Raw genomic sequence first — 18,140 nt, forward strand, 5'->3', positions numbered from 1 at the left:
GAATTTGCTTAAGATTTGTTTACACTTCAAATATATGCACTTAACTATATCCATGTTACACCTTAAAAAATTTTCTGGCATTGTGACCAAATAATAAACGTGACTACTTCTGTCATGTTTTAACAAAATAATGTGTAGGATTGCTAAAAACAGACTTTCACGTCTGAAATAAACTGACATTATGTCAAAATAAGAACAGATATAAATTCCTGATTATTTTTTAATTGCTGTATTATGCTATTTTGCAATAGATAAAAGTTTATTTTACAGTCATAGCATTACTAATAAGGATATTGGGAGGGAAACCCTGTGTGTGTGTGTGTGTGTGTGTGTGTGTGTGTGTAAGTTTTATAAGGCTTTGAATAACTGTTCAGTTTGGTTGAACAGTAGACCCCAGAAAACTGTGACGTGAAATTTCTAGCTTATGTAATCTTTAAGATGTTTCAACTAATTAAAATACATTTATGCCTTAGGTTCAAACTTGGAATTTGTTACTTCTTGGTAACAAAAAATAATGCTAATTTACAATATTAGGGAGAATAGTTTGCGTCATTTCCCAAAGCATCTGAGCTTATTTACTTGGCTTCCCATGGCTTGGTTCCCAGCTAGGAATTTGAAAGCACAGTTGGCAAACTCTGAGAGAGAAAATAGCCTCTGGGGGCCAAGGCGACAAGTCTGCTCTTCCTGTGCAATTACTGCTGTCTGAGCTTCTCCTCAAATTCAGGAATGGAGCCCCAGGCTTCATGAATTTTATGATGAGACACCTTATGCAAGAATATTACAGAAATCACATTATTAGCATTTATTTAGTCAACACATTTAATTTAACTGTTCTCATGTGGTTTATCACACTTGTCATAATTAACATCAGTAAAGCAACAATGAACTTATCACTGTATTGTAAATCTTCAATATTGTATTATTTGTGCATAGATAAATAGCAAGTATGTATTATGACTTATTTTTAAAAATAAAGGTTTTAGCCAAACTTATCAAGCCCCTTCTCAAATTAGTTTTCTAATGAGTTGATTTTCAAATAAAAAGAAGTTGTATCACTATTTTAAATTGTAACATTTGAAATGCATCATTTTGCTAGTTGGAATATTGATATATATTGAAATAAAACAATATGTAATCTAAAACTACAATGAATATTTAAAGTTTTAAAAATATTACAATAAAAGATACATTGCTCTTCATCCCCTTCAAAATATTGCCCCGCTGTTCAAACACACTTATCCCAATGTCCTTACCACCGTCTGCAGCAGTTCTGGAAGTTCTCGTTCATGGATGTCTTTAGTTACACTGTTGTTGCTCCTCCGAGTCCTGAATCACTTCAAAATATTTGCCTTTGATTGTCATTTTGACTTTGGGGAAAAGCTAATAATTCCATATTGCCAGATGTCATGAATAAGGTGGATGAGGACACAGCAGCTTGTTTTTACACACCTGCTTTTCTGTTTTTACACAACTGAATTCACTTGACAGCAGAATCCACTATATTCCTCATGCTTTATAAAGAAATTGACAAAAGAGGACTCCCATTTAGCTTTGGGAAACGACAAGAAGAATGCAATAAATGAGGCTAAAGCAAAGAGGAGTATTTTGAGGGGGACTAATGGTAAAGTATCTCTTAATGCAATATGTTCTTAAAATTTAAACACTTACTGTACATTTTGACCAAATCTCATACATTGATTTAGTAGTATCAAGAAGTATAGGTAATGTAATAATATTCCACTGAGAGAAATTTTTGGGGGAAAATGTTTTTTTGTTTCTCCCTCATTTTCAGTACCGTTAATGGATTTCAAACTTTGCGATAATTAAGGAGTTTTTGTATTTGTAAATATAACCTTGATAGAAATCTATGCCTGAAGTTGAAAATTAAAAGATGCTTATCTACTTTTGTTCTCAATATGGTGATACACTCCAGAGCAATAGAAAGGACACACTGGGCCTGTATATTTACATATCAGCACACTATCTATTATACCTTTAGATATACAAAATAGTGAGATCTTACAAAGATTTCCTATAAACATCACAGTTTCTCTCTTTTTACTACCAGTATCTTCTATTATTACTGTACATGTGCCATAGTACTGTCATAACAAATATTAATGCATAATTATTTACTGATGTCTGCACATTATTCAAATTTAGTTTTTAAATTTCAGCTTCTGACCCAGGAAAATATCAAGGATGCCATGTTCTACTTAGTAATCAGATCAACTAGTATGTAAAGGACCCTCAATTCGTGTGTGCTGATATTTTGGTCATGATTAAGGTGGATTATTGATGTTGCGAGCAATATCACAGAAATACAATGACCTTTTCACCATATCCCAGGAAGGGTCCATGCTGGAACAGTCACTGTTAGTGTTAATGTTGACCATCTGGCTTGAAGTGGTGTGTGGTGTGCATTCCACAGTAAAACTACTCCTTTTCCACCCTCCACATGGCACTCTGAAGGAAATCACAACCTTTCGCTAACACTTAAAAAATGGGGAATTACCTACCATGTTTTTGATGCGGGGATAGTCATATGAATTACTTGGAATTTGAACAGATTTATCTATTTTACCTAACTTTTTAATTTATGCAATTATATTTATAGCTGTATAGGCTCTTGATTATTTATCATTATATTTCTGGTTTAGCTCAATTATATGTCAGTTATGTTGTTGTACAAGTTCTGCACCTTTGGTCACCACTTGTTCCTTTGTTTGGTCCCGTTTTGTTGAAATTCATTATTGTGGGCTTTTTATGTTTCCTTTTCTGTATAGGGAAGGGGCGTTGGGGTGTGTGTTTGTTTGCCTGTCTTTGATACTTTTATCCTTTCTGGCACTACAAATGCTTCAGAAGATAAGTAACTATATTTTTAGAGAGTCAACACTTTAGCAATTTAGTAATTTAGGGCAACTTATTATTATAATTACTATATTGTGTCTGTAGGTACTAGGAGTTGAACTCAGGGTTTTCTCACTGAGCTATATCCCCAGCCATTTCAAAAATTATTTATTTATTTTTAAATTACAAGACAAGGTCTCACTAGGTTGCTAAGTTGCCCAGGCTGGGTTTCAACTTTTATTCTTTGTGCTTTAGCTTCCAAGAATGCTGTGATTACAGCAGGGTCCCCCACCCCAGTCTTGGAGTAACTTGCTCTGAAAGACTCTGTGTTAGTTTCTGCTGGCAAGAAAGCTTTTCTCAGTTTAAGGCAGGTAGACAATGCTGCTAAGTCAGGCCACGTATTTTGATAAAAGAGCTAGTCACACATAACAACTGCCATGAAGACCAGGGATGAAGATTAGAAATGTAAATAGTTTACGGTCTCAGTTAACTTACTGTGCTATAAAAAATTGCAATTGATAGACCAGGACCTCTAAAAGTCATGTTTCTCTTATGGAGAGATAATTAAGTGTGTTTTCTCTAAGAAACTATGCCACAAGGAAACATGACTGATGGATAAGAGCTTTTAGAAGTTTTGTTTCAGTTCACGATTCATGTGATTATTTCTACCAAAGTAAGTCTCAATATAAGCAAATTTTATGGGAGAATGAAAGCTGGTAGACATCAAGAAGTTTGTTTTAGTACAGCTTTCCCTATCATATACTTGTTAAATTTTATAGTTTCAACCAGATATATTCATGTGGAGGTGAAAGTTCCACAGAGATGGAAAAATGGATGAATTTTCTTATCAATAAAAATATTAAATTAGTCCACCAATATTATAAATCCAAGCAGTTTCAAATGACACATTTGAATACATAAGCTATTCATTTAAAAACCAGTTTAATTATTAATAAAAGTATTTTCAATTATTTTCTAAAATAAAAAAAGAATAGCAAAGCCAAAAACTTGTGTAATTCAAAGATAAATAAAAATATTTTATCATTTTTTATCTGAAAACTCTTATTTCCACTGCATTATTTTCAGTTTCCTACATGGTATTATTCTCTTGGTCTGTATGTCAAATCATTTCTCTGTTATCTTTTAACTCCATCTCATCTTTGATTTTTCTGTGATTTTTCTATAGAAGTATACTGAATAATAAAAACATATCTTTTATATACGTGAGATTTGTTTCCAAACCTTCTGAGTGTTTTTAGAATAAAACTAATCTTTGTGAACACTTTTTTCTCACAGTGAAATCTTTTTGTCCTTTCTTTCATTCATCATGTCCCTCTCTCCCTCCCTCCCTTCTTTGCTTCCTAAGCATGCATACCTATCGAACACTTACTCCGTGCTGATCATGACTACAGCTGTACAACTTGTACTTGAACTCTTCAACACTAGCTAAAATTGATCATATGGCCAGGGATATAGCTCGGCGGCACAATGCCTACCTGGCAAGAGTGAGGTCATGAGTTTGATTCCCAGTACAAAATAAATAAATAAAATTGATCATAAATTGCCATAGATGCAGCCAATCATATAGTTAACTATGCGTTATCTGGGATTCCATAGTGGTGCACCAAGTACCATATGTAGCATCTTGCTCTTGTCTTTGCTACTTTGCTGAGGTTCTGATTTTTAAGTAGTTTATTCATCCTCCATGAATCTCCCACATTAGCGACTCCTCTGCTCTGTGAAACTCACAAAATGTCACTGAGGATAAAACTTCCCCTTTTCCAAGGTGTATCTGAAATGCTGTGCTCTCTTTCTCTCAACTAGAATTTTAGTTAAATTTGTTTCCTTATTCACACATAAAACCATAGAAGTTACATATTTTATGGTGTGCTTTGTGATGTTTAAATACATGCTCATATTATGTAACATTCCAAACAGGGTAAACACACCCACCTACTCAAATATGTATCATTTCTTTAGTGTGGAAACACTCAAGATCCTGGCTTTTAGCTTTTTGAGTTGTAGAGCACGTTGCCGTTATCTACAGTCCCTTTCTGTGCAGTGGCACACCAGGACTTTGTACTCCTCTCTAACCCTAGTTCAGTATCAGGATCAATCTCTTTGAATCTCTCCTCCCCCCCACCTACTTTCCCTGGTCTCTGATAGCCACCATTCTACTTCTACACGATCAACTTGTTTAGATTCCATGTACCAGTGTGATTGTGCAGTACTTGATTTTCCTGTGCCTGACTTACTTTAATTATCAATGATCTCTGCTTTCCTCTGTATTGTCAGAAAAGGCAAGATTTTGTCCTCTTTTATGATAGAGCAGTTATCTACTAAATAAATATATTTGCCACTTTTTATGCATCAGCTAGAATTTTTTGCCTATCCCAGGACGATATCAGATCATTTTATGCAGGAAGATCATGGACACATTTTTCAGTCTTGACATCATAGAATTTTGAAAAATTTCTATTCTTATTAGTACATGGTTGCAGTACATAATAATGACATAGTGTGGAGTTGGTACATGTATATAACACAGCTTCATTCTTATTTTGTCTCCTCCCTATCAGCTCTCTCCCCACCCTCCAGCACTCAGACTCTGTTAATAACTGTATTTCATTTGGCTCCCTTCCAAGTTGGCAGAGATGATTTCAGTTGCTGTACTTTTTAATCAGGAGCACAAATTCATCGCAACTATTTTTCGTTGGAGTTCTTTGGTAAAGGATTTTCTTAGAAATGGCATTGTGGTAAAACTTAGATTTTCATTGTCTATTCCATTGACATATGTCTAATTTGCAAGATTAAAAATGTTTTTCCCATATATTTATTTTAGTCCAGGAAGATAACAGTGTGTGTCATCTGGGCCAGAATCTACAGAATGAAATAAATATGCAGAGCTTTTAATTTACAATCAGCCTAACCTTAGAAATCAAATAAGTCCTCCAATCTAAGACTTCCCTCGGAAACAAGAGGCTTTGGAACGAGGGGATTTCCCAATCCACCTCTGACACAGTTTGAATTTATAATTTTAGATTAGTTTCTTTAGAGTAAGCTTTTCAGTCACTGTCCATTGTTTTCACTCTAATGTGAATGACATTAATAAAAACTGTTGTCTGGGTCCTAGACCCTTATTCCAGCTTCCAGCTAGATTGTTCAACACAGTGGTACAGAGACACACTCATGTTACAGCTATCAGGAAGTGATGTGTCTTCCTTCTTTGTAGGTAAAAGATAAAAAGAAGACCAATATTTCATATTTGGGAAGGTCTAATTTCATGTAAAGAATAAACAAATGGGAAGTTTTAATAATTGAAACTTTATATAGTTAATATTTATTGAATATTTAATATTTTGCTCTATCTACTGCACTAGGTGCTAGGAAAACATTACAGTACAAGCACACAACCACAATCCTTGACTTCAATGACATACATGAATTTTTAAAACTTGTGTATTTTTGATTCTGAATTAAAATTGCAATGCTATGTTGTATATGTTTTTAAGTTTCAGTACTTTTCCTGCAGATACGTTGAATATCTCTCTTAACGTTTGTTTACTCTCATCCTCACTAGGAGATCGTCAACTTCAACTGTCGAAAACTGGTGGCTACAATGCCTCTTTTTGCTAACGCGGATCCTAATTTTGTGACAGCCATGCTGAGCAAATTGAGGTTTGAGGTATTTCAACCTGGAGACTACATCATACGAGAAGGAGCCGTGGGGAAAAAAATGTATTTCATCCAGCACGGCGTTGCCGGTGTCATCACAAAGTCCAGTAAAGAAATGAAGCTGACAGATGGCTCTTACTTTGGAGGTGAGCAAAATGTTAAGTGCAACTAATTTGAAGTCTAAATTGCCTGTTACATATGTCTTCTTCACAATTTGGAGATATCACAGTGTTGATTTGCTGACTTTCAATTTGAATTTGAGTTCGAATTCTAACATAGATGTCTGTAATGTTTTCATAGTTCATGATCCTAATTTCAGGGCAGGTGGATCCTCTGTTGGTTATGACACTGTTTCAACTTCTTTAACTAGAACCAAATGATCACGGTTTAAACTAAAGAAAAGTATATTTTAGATAAAATCCCCATAGGTTTGTATGACTTTCTCTGCAATAATTTTAAGGATCCAATCCATTTATTTATTATGTGACATCCACTAGAAGTTTCTTTCTTTTTATTTCTTTTTCTTATCTACATGAGGGAAACTGATTCTTTTCTACCATATTTTGGTGTTGCTTACAGAATGGTGCAGAGAAAAGAAGAAAAGCTAGCCATCTTTTGTTGCATACCCAAAAGTTGCCGATATCACTGCTCTTCACATAATCACTGGCCAGCATTTAGTTAGAGGATCACTGCCAGTCCTCAGTAGGGATGGTCACTTATCTTACATCAGGAAACTTTTATTTTGCTTCACAGTTTCAGAGTTCAGTCCTGGATCACTTAGTTCCATCTCTTTGGATCTGAGGTAAGGGCATGGTCCAAGGGCATGGTGGAGTGCAGCTGCTCACCACATCATCTCTGAAAAACAGAGGAAGAAAGGGCTCACAGGGAGTAACTGGAGATCAGATATAGTTCTCAAGGTCACACCCCGGTGACCCACTTTGTTCAACTGGCACCCACTGGCTCCTAAGTTTACTTTGCCGTCTCCTTCAAATTATGATCCATTCAGTGGATTAATCCACTGATGAATTTAGAGCACTCATCATCCAGTTGCCTTTGGAAATACCCTCAAGCACACCTAGCACTGTATTTTAAGTTTCAAGGAGTTGATCAATGCAGTTGACAATCAAGAGTAACCATCATAGATGAGAAGTGCTGCTTCTAGTTAGATGGCAGCTTACCTTGTGAGAGATCTGAAAACTTGGAACTTTCCCTAAACTGTTGCTGTGATAAAATCAATGGTTGTTATGTACATACAAAAATTTCTCTCAGGTTCTTAATATTTTTCTCAGTGAAATGTCAAATTTTAGAAATTTTCCCTAGTTACACTTCAGATTTTGAATTTTATTAAATACTTTTTTGAATGTATCAATATGACCGTATGGTGATTAACCATTAATCTATTGTGCTTCAGGAAAGCACATTAGCTAAGACTAATTAAATTCTTTGACTTTTTGTTCACCCATTAAAGACAGTTTTGAAATGGTTAATTTTCTTTTCCTTCCCACTGTTCCTTCTTATCAGAATGATTTTATGTTACTTTTTCAGTCCTTTTGTTCAGATAGTGCTAAGAAAAAAGATTAGAAAAATCCAAGAATCTGATTCTACTTTAGAGAGCACAGAACTTGTTTGAGTAAGGAAAAAATAGAAAGGAAGTAATTAAAATCCGATGAGGTAAGAAATAAAAGTATACATGTGCAGAACAGGTTTGGGAACAAGTTGTTGGGGAAAACATCTCTGAAGCAATTTTGGGATATGTGATGCATATGTTGAAGAAAAGTTTAGGAAAGAATTTTCAAAGTGTTATTATGCATTAAGAATGGCTTTATGAGGTTGACATATGTTTCATGAATTCAAAGGAACTCTTAATTACTTTCCAGTTATACTTGGCAACATGACTAAGGTTTTGTGCAAAGGCTGGAATATGTGTTTCTCTTGGTATATGTAGGTTAAACTCTTAGTAAAGTTAAAGGATCAGTGAATGATGTGTGGAGCCATAAGAGCACTTCTAAGATAAAAACTATTTTTCTGGTTGTATTATTTCTTTAACAATTTTATATATCTATCTATGAATTAAAATTCACTGTAATTTTGTTGTTATGTAGCTGTTTTTGTTATCCCTGGGATCACTTTTGCATATTAGGTTTTTCTAACCTTCTACAGAAATAAAATTTAAAAACAAAGAACTTTATGGAAGTTTAAGCAATGTAGATATGACCAATTATTTGGAGTTTTACTGGAATCACCTATGTCTCATTGCTGGACCTCTTTGATTATTAAACTACTAATTTTTCTACTTTAGGTTTTCTACTTATGAGTAATCACTCAGTTAATCTGATTATTTATAACATTGGATATTATAATCTCATGGGAAACTTTAAAAATCTGATAGCTGCAAAAATCATACTTTAGACTTTAATGTAACTGAGTGAAAAGATCTAAGTGTTATGAAAAAATGATTCCAAATTATATGACTATATTGTTACATACTTTTTTTACTCTTAACTTATTTTCTTTTCATTATAGAATAGTTTTATAGTTTTGAAATTACTGCAAAGATTAAACAGAATTTCTATGTAAACGTGTGTTATATGTGTCAAAGTAAATGAATCAATATTGATACATTATTCAAATATTTAATAAAATGTGTATTATATTCAGATTTTTCTTTTTATAACCAATAATTTTTTGTTTATGATCTCACCTATAATACCATATTACTGTGTAATGATGTCTTAGGCTGCTCTTGATAAAGTTTCTTAGACTTCTCTTGTTTTATGATGAAGTTGTCAGTTTTGATGAGTACTCCCAAGAGAACCTGTAAAAAGTTTTGTTCCCGGGGACTTCTCTGACTCATTTTTTCTGATCAGATTAATGTTTTTGAGAGGAAAATCTCTTAGGTGAAGTATCATTCTCATCATATCATCAAGGTATAGTATCTATATATTTTATCACTATTGCTATCAATCTTGATCACTCAACTTTAGGTAGGATTTGTCAGGCTTCTCTACTGTAAAGTCACTTTTCATTCCCCTCTTATTCTGTGATCAACTCTTTGGAAAATAATAACTACAAGTAGTCCATGAGTAAACAGTGGGGAATATTTTATCATTTCCTTAAAGACTGAGTATTATATAAGATTATTTTGAACAGAAACTTTATTTTGTCCATTATGTGTTCTTTCTATTCATCTTGGAGTTTTTTAACATAGTTTAGAATAATGATTTTTCCAATGATTATTTGATTCTATGATTGAATAACTGTATTTGAAGTCAAGATCTGGACACTAAACATGTTTATTATTACTGGGTTGTTATTATGTCTAGGCTCTCTCAACTGACCAAACAAAGGATGTTGACACACGCACACAACATACTATCATGTGTACACACACACATTTCTCCCCATATGCAGCCATATGTATATGAAACTAAATATGAGTTCATACTTCGCTCACTTTATCCCATTAACATATGAAATATTCTAAGCTCCTCCTATTGCTTATTTGTGACTGCTCACTTGACAGTAAGATAGTAAGTGCTCACTGCCAGTTGTGTACTTTGTTGAGCAGTTCTAGTGTACATGGACAGTTGTTTAAAGTTGTTCTCCTTTGACTCCCTGGGAAACTGCTTCTTTAGGCAGAGCAGAAGCCTTATGAGTTAGTTTGCCTTGATTCTGTAGACTCCAGTGATTTCCAAAGGTACTAAAGTCAGGATCTTATTATCCCAGTCCCTTCAGGGAAAATGTTCATACAGTTTCAATGTGTTTATAATCTTGTGTGCATTTCATCCTGTGATCATCTGACCTCATAAATTACTTTTAAATTCACATGCCATAAAGCTTACTCTTTATACTGTAATACAGTACAAAGATTTTAGCAGATGCTTCCTGTCTTGTGTCCCTCATTTCAATATCATACAGAACATTTTCATCATCCTAAAAATAATACTGTTATGTCACTTATAAATGTGTCTCCTCTCCCAAAGTCCATAACAATTACTGATCTGCTTTAAGTTTACCTTTTTCAGAAATGTCATGTAACTGGATCACACAGTATGTAGTACTATGTCAGAGATTTAAAGAGTTTCAAATTTCAGTCATTAACTCCTGCTTTATAGGAAATTGAGTTTTGTGTATTAGCCTCTCTTATCCAAAGACCTCGCTATGTAATCCCTTATTAGTTATAGAACATTTATTCTTTTGTGAATTAATTCTTGTTAATCCCTTTGTTAATTCTATTATGATGCTACATAAAGGGGATTGCTTTATGTTCTTAATCATAGTGATAACTTCTCTTCTACTTCTTTTCTGAGAATTTTTGAATAATCTTGTGTGAATATTAAATATTGTGTTTTTTTGTCATTTCCTACATTCTTTTTTCTCTGTCCTCTTCTTTAGCTTAATATGGTAGGTTACATTTACTGAGTTTGAATTTGAATGTTGAGCCAGATTTGCATGTCTGAAATATTACAATGAATTAAAATATCTAAAAATTTTGTATTTGATTTGCTATATTTTGGTTACAACTTTTGTGTCTTTCTTCATGGTACTGCTCTATACTTTTTTCATCCCTGTAATATATTTGTTGATTCCTTTGTGTTAGGTAATTCTCACTTTTTAGAATGTATTGGGATGTTCTCCCACTGTTGTATTTTCAAAATAGGTTGTGCAGAATCTATATCATTGCTTCTTCAAATATTTGGTAAGCTAGTAAGAACACTGAGAACTGGTGATTCAGTTTTTGCAAGGTCAATAGGTTATTGACTCAAATTCTTTATTCCATAGAAACAAAGTTAATTTTTTTTAACTTACCCATTTCCCATTGTGTGAAATTTGTGCTGTCCTAGAATTGCTGTAGTCTGCCTACAGTATTTTTTTTAAAAAAATGTACAGTCAAATATGTCATTCATTTCCTTTATTGGTTTCTAGTTTCAATTTTATTGATTGTGATTACAAATTTTCTCTCACCTTTATTATGACTTTGGGTTCAACTTGCTCTTCTGATTCTATTTTGTTATTGTGGAAGTTTAAATTATTGGTTTTATACTCTTCTTTCATTCTAATATATGTATTTAGTGCTATACAATAAATTTCTACCCAAGCACTGATTTAATCATCTTTCCCAAATTAAGTGACATATTTTAATGTTAGTTTAAAATAATTTTGAATACTTGCTATGACTTCTTTCTTGATTCATATTCTATTTAATATATTTTAAAGATTTGGGAACTTTCCAGCTATCTTGCTATTCTCAATTTTTAGCTTACTTCTTTTGTGGCCTGAGAATTTACCTTGTACCATTCCTGTTATTTTATACTTGCTAAACCATGTTTTATAGCTCTAAATCTTGACAAGAATATATATCATGCTTCTTCTACTTATTCAACTCAGCTCCTTCAGTACAATTTCCTGTAAAATATTATATTTGGATTCAGTGCTTTTTTGCCTCAGTCATATGAGGCCATGGTGCCGTGAGGTAGCTATTAGCAAACTGCAAGTCTTTGGAAGCACAGCTTTCTCAGACAGTTTGTGGAAAAACTTGTCTGCATGATTTCCAATTCTCTTACATATGTGCCTGGTATTTGTTTGATTTACGCGTGAAAGAAAGTAATGTAAAGCAGTTAGTATCTGAAAAACGAGTAATTATTTAACATGTTAGGATTTACAATTCCTACCTATTTCCATTTTCTCATATGAACTTTCTAATTGATAGGATCAGCTTTTCTAGTCAGGGTCTCACTATGTAGTTCAGCTGCCCTTGAACTCACTATGTGGCCCAGGCTGGCCTCGAACTCCTAGCACAGTACATGGCTGAGTCAACTTTTATGTCATGCTAATCTTATATTTGCATGAGTTGAGCATGAAATGATCATACTGTTGCTAATTAGAACAGCCAAGTACCGACTAGGGAATATTTCTTCATCTCTGTGGAAAGGTCTGGAAAAGGTCTGACAAAATGAACTTAATTAATACTTAGAACACTAAATGCCTACTAAATGGAGAACAAAATATATATGGAGATTTGTTCAAAGAAACAACAAACTCAGGAGTTATATTCTGTGCCTGACTTAATTTCTTTCTTTGATAAGTAGGTTTCTAGATCAATAATCTTTAATCCAAAGAAGTTTTATTTGTTTAGGAGTAATCCATGCATTACCTCATTCAGTGTTCTCAATGGAGTCCCAAGTAATGATCTAGGAAAGTGTTTAATGTATATTAGGTACATTAATAGTCCTTGAAAATACATCAGTGAGCAAGAAAGTAAAGCTTCCCACAATTATGGAATTGACCTTTTAGTGAAAGACTACATTTTAGAAAAGATAATTTTATAACACAACCCAGAAAATGCTGAAAACTTTAAACCATGTGATATGGGGATAAGGTTTCGGGAAAATGAAAGCAGAGGAGAGCATTAAGAAGGATCCCCTGCCTCCTAGAGCCATTTAGAGATTAGAGTCCAGGCACATGGTCACCTGAGAGTCTCAGGCTCCCTACGGAGAGTGATGGTGAATCAAGGCAAAGCACCTTTCAAATCTGTCTTCATGGCTGAGGGCAAATGGGTAGTGAGACACTGAATGCTGGGACGCTGAGTGACAGCCTAGGTGTTTGAGAAAGGAATTCACAGACTCCTTAAATCCTCTAAAATGGAAATTTTATAGTCCTCAAATTGCCTTTATAGGTGAGACACACAGGGTTCACAGTAGATAAACAAAGGACAAAGCCAGGTTTCAAATTCAGCTGTGAATTTGAACTTCAGGTATATTCCTGTTGTGGTTCCACTACATCCTGGATGGAGTTTGATTATCCTCTAGGATTTAAGGTTCGAATGTATGCCGAGTCTTAACATCTCTTTAAAATGACGCTTTTATGTCACATTGTTCATACTTCAACCTCTGAATAGGTAGAATGGTTAAGAGGCTTTTCATTCAAATTTTACTATGATAGCTTTGTGTCAATACTTCGTTATTTAAAGAAAAGCTTTTGTTTTGCTAATAGAACATATTTTTAATTACTGGTACTCTTTCACCTCTTTGTAGTGCTTGACTTTCCATACCAAAGGGTTCTAATTGACGCAGTCTCTTAACTTTCATTCAGTACACCTGACCCACAAGTTCTTCTGATATGGTGATATTAAACAGTGCAATCAGAAGAGAAAGTGTCCCTGATTATTTCAGATGCTGCTTATGAGAGCTAAGTCTTTTCTAGCTTCGAGGAGGCTACAGGATAGTTGATATAGGCTTCATATGGGTAAGGTACACAGTTAGAACTTATACAATGACTAGATTAATAGACAGCTAGGTGGGTAAAGTGATGTATTTTCCCTAGTCTCCACTCCTTATCTTCTCTTCTTCCTTTCCAGCCAGAAAATATAAAAAGTGGTCAGTATCCCACTCAATTTGACATTTCTTGTATAAAACTGTTGTTATCTCAAGAAGGAAAATCAGTGAAGATGAAGAGAGTATACAAATAAACAGTGAAATATAAAATATTATCTATTTCTAAGAAATTCAGAGTTGACTTTCAAATTATTTTCTAATTTTGAATTGATCTCTTTATATTAGTAAATAAAATAGTTCCAGAATCTAGAGCAATTCTAACAAGAATTTCCTATGGTTATAGAAATGTTCTATATTCAACACTACTCAATAAAGTAATCACTAACCATATGGAGCAAGTGAGCACTGGACATGTGGCTGGTGCGACTGAGGATTTGGGTAGTTATTTGGATGTTTGTTTCAATATAATTATTTCACTAAATATTAATAGCCATTTAAGTGTAGTACTTATCACATTGGACAAAATAGGTGTCATTTGTTGTAATAATAAAGAAGATTTGCAAGAAAATTTTTATCTAGACTAAGTAATTGGGATTTTTTTCTGCTCTTTTTTAATGTTTGAATAACACTTGGTTTTTAATTTTAGCAATCTGTAAAAGCATGCAGTGGGCCACACTTACCCCACCAGGCATAACCTACCAATCTCTGCTTCAGAAGGTTACTTTCACATATTACAGGTTCGAGATATGGGAGGAAGCTCAGGAGCAGAGCTCTTGTCTAGCAGGTGCAATGCTCATGGCGCTGTCACAGCACTGGCTGTGCAGGAGTTCATGAAATACCACGTATGGGAAGCACACACATTAGCATTATTTCTTTCACTTTGAATATCTCAGTGCTTATGTTTAATTCTAGTTTCTAAACTAATATTTTATGTTTAGTTCAGATACAGACTGCCAGCCAAACAATCAATCAATAAATATTAATATAAAAAATTTAAAAAGCTGGATGCAGTGGTGTACACCTGTAATCCCAGCACTTGGGATGCTGAGGCAGGAGGATTGCCATGAGTGTGAAGCCAGCCTGGGCTGCAAAGTTAGCTCAAGGACAGTCTTAACTATGTAGTGAGACCTTGTCTCAAAAAACCCCTCAATAAATAAATAAATAAATAAATAAATAAATAAATAAATAAGGTACAGACCCCCTCAGTGTGCATCTAGGCTCTAACATCTAGGTATGTGGCCTTGGGCAAGTAACAACTTTTCTTCTGCTCATCTTTTTTTTCTAGTTTTTTCTTATCTTAGACATTTTCCAATCTTTCAAACGTTTATTATTTCACATTAAGCTCCAAATACCCCTGGTGTAATCCGTTTTGTGTTGCTATAACAACAAACTAGTTAATTTACAATTAATAGAAATTAGCTTTTTCACACTTCTGAATACTGACAAGTTCAACATCAAGGTGTAGAGCCTTTTTGCTTTGCTATCCCATAGCAGAAGGTGGCGATATGTTTAGGAGAGAGACATAGAAGAGCAAGAGAGGACGGAACTTATTTTCCTTATACACCCAATCTTGTAACAATTAGCTCTTCTCATGAGAGAGACATGAACCAATTCACAAAGGCAGAGCTTCTGTGATGGAATCACCTCCTATGAGGCCCCCTTCCTCATGTACTGGGGATCACGTTTCTAAGCCTGGCTCTGACATTAAGTTTCTAGAAGACTAGTTTTTAGAGGACATGTTCTAATCCTAGCAATCTCTAAGAGTTAATTTATCTCAGAAATGAAGCAAACGTATCATATTCCTTTCCTTTTTCTTTCCTTTCTGCCTTTGCAAATAAGGACTAAAAATACTGTTTTAGGCCATATTCAAAATGCTTGTCATATGGCACTAACATTATGAATATTGCATACCAATGAAGAGAAACACAATAAATATTTAAAAGTGGATGTAGGAAGTAATTTCAAATGAAAAACAAGCAAGTTAATGAAAGAAGAGTTGGGCATAAGCCTTAATGAAAAGAGACAGCTAGCCCTGTATCGAGACGTATAATACAAATCATTATAGCATGGGCATTAACAAAACAAAGTTTTTCAAGTGGGCACAGAGGTGCTGCGTTTCAGTAACAAAGTGATCCCAATATCGCAGCACAATGAATTATGAAGTCCAAGTAGGGTCCAGAAAACAGAACTGGTGGACATTTGTGGGGCACGACGCTATTTATAAAGTGGTTATCTTAGTGATGCAGTAAGAACTGTAACATGGTGTAGATGGGAATGTGGTGAGCAGTGAATAAGAAGTGATAATGCAGCAGAAAATCTGTTGAAGGATGAAAGTAGAGTGAGCAGGAAATAGAAGAAGCAGTCATCTGAGTGTTTGGAGGTTTGATACGCTATGGGTGACAATGAAATGTAGAATATGTTCATGAAAATAAATGCAAGTTAGGCATTAAAATAGAAAAGATTGTTGTTCATGAGAAAATAAAAATGTCTGAGGGCAACATGTTGGGTGGGGCACATGTGCCACTGTGTTAATGGACACAATTCTTAACAGTGATAAGAATTATCTGTATTTCATCAAAGTCTTTCTTAAACAAAAATCAGGATATACTTTGAGATATTGCTTTTGCTTTGATGTACTGTTTATACTCTTTCTCTTTTTTCTCTCTAGTTCCATTTCTTTCTTTGTGATTTATTTGCAGCATTTATAGAAAGGTCGTTTGGAAACTAGGAGTCCATAAGTTTAAAACACAAAGTTACTGAAGACTGGTTCCTAGATTTGTTTGTTTGTACCCTTACTTTTAACACAGTGCTAATACCTCATATTTACTAAATAAATAGTTGTGGTATCCAATCTAATTTTGAAGCCATTTTAATGAAATAATATTTTATATCATTAAGCCAATTATCAAACTTTTCATAAATGATGTCTACTTGTATGTTTCAATTTTTCAAACAATAAAGTATCTCCTCTTTGTTGCTTCTGAAAGTTATTGCCAGAAGTCATAAATATAAACCAAATAATTATACTTAGCATTCTGGTAATTCACTACTTGGCCCTTACTATGGATTGAATGTTGATCTTTCCCCCTCAATTTGTATGCTGAACTCCTAAATCCTAATGGGATGATATTTGGAAGCAGGGCCTTTGGAAGATAATTAAGTCATGAGAGTGGACCACTCGTGAGTGGGATTGATCCCTTTATACAAAAAGAACTTGCTAGCTCTTTTTTCAATAGATGAAAATACAAAGAATTGAGCAGTCTACAACGTGTACCAGAACCTGACCATGCTGGCACCATGATCTTGACCTTTTTCCCTCCCAAGAAGAACATACTTCTTTGTATATAAGCCACTCAGCCTATGCTAATTTGTTATAGTAGCCAGAACTAAGGCAGTGCAAAATAAAGTACCAAGATTCTTCTTCGATTCCTTCTTTTCTACTCCTGTTACTTTGCTCCCTCTCCATCCTTACAAGTAGCTTTGAGAGTCCCAGTACAGCTTGCTGACTCAGACCTTCTTGCCCTACTTTGGCTAATCTGTTCACCCTCTGCCACAGTGCAGTGTGAGTAATGAGCTAACATTAGTACTTCAGTTCTGTGGATGAAGTTGTGCGAACTATTATTCTGTTGTGACATTTCTTTAAGGACCATTATCCTACTTTATTGTATTTCTGGGCCTAACAGAGAAATGAAGAAGCACATCTCTGAGAAGCCAAGCTTCAGTGGAGTACAGGAATTAAACAGAAAGAACTCATGTTTGAACTTTTATTTTTAATACACTCTTGCCCTCCTTTCATGTTTTCATTTTATATTTTATTTCTGTAGAAATAACATAAGACAGTGCAGTACAGACCATCTTTCTATGGAAACAATCATTGTTACCTTTTACAGAAGTGAATATTCATTTGGAAGAAATTTAAAATTCTTTAATTTTTTCCAAGTCTCATTTTTATGCTGAAGGATAGTTATCAAATGTACACATGTAAGACGCTAGGCTTTCTATCATGGTCTGGTACCTGAATTTAGCATATTCTCCAGATCTCAGTTGCTGAGTTCTCCATCAAACGCAGTTGATGAGGAAAGCACTGACCCTTGGACTCCACTGTGAGAATAGGTTCATTTGGAAGGTAATGGTGTCCTGCAGCTATTTTATTTGCTCCAATGCTGGTGGACAGATGGCTGGTTTCTCACTGTGTCCTCATTTCAACTCAGTCTGTAGCTTGCTCCTTTTCCTTATGGCCTGCCTTTCCTTGTGGCCTTCTGCTAGTGATAATAGTAAAGGCTTTTTACTCTTGGTCCAGGTTTCACTTCTCACTGTAGACCCTTTCTTTACTTCTGAAGA

The 18,140-nt window shown here is 34.4% G+C and overlaps 1 protein-coding gene across 1 annotated transcript in view; it reads left to right on the forward strand.

Annotated features, from left to right (window-relative positions):
* The window catches only part of Hcn1 (hyperpolarization activated cyclic nucleotide gated potassium channel 1), a 310,929-nt gene that overhangs the window by 254,333 nt on the left and 38,456 nt on the right, over window positions 1-18,140 (forward strand). The window contains exon 6 of the mRNA XM_005392730.2: window positions 6,431-6,671. Within this exon, the coding sequence (XP_005392787.2) occupies window positions 6,431-6,671 (241 nt within the window). The remainder of the gene's footprint in view (window positions 1-6,430; window positions 6,672-18,140) is intronic.

This window comes from Chinchilla lanigera, unplaced genomic scaffold, assembly GCF_000276665.1.
Source record: "Chinchilla lanigera isolate Chin_1 unplaced genomic scaffold, ChiLan1.0 scaffold00045, whole genome shotgun sequence".
Lineage (NCBI taxonomy): Eukaryota > Metazoa > Chordata > Mammalia > Rodentia > Chinchillidae > Chinchilla > Chinchilla lanigera.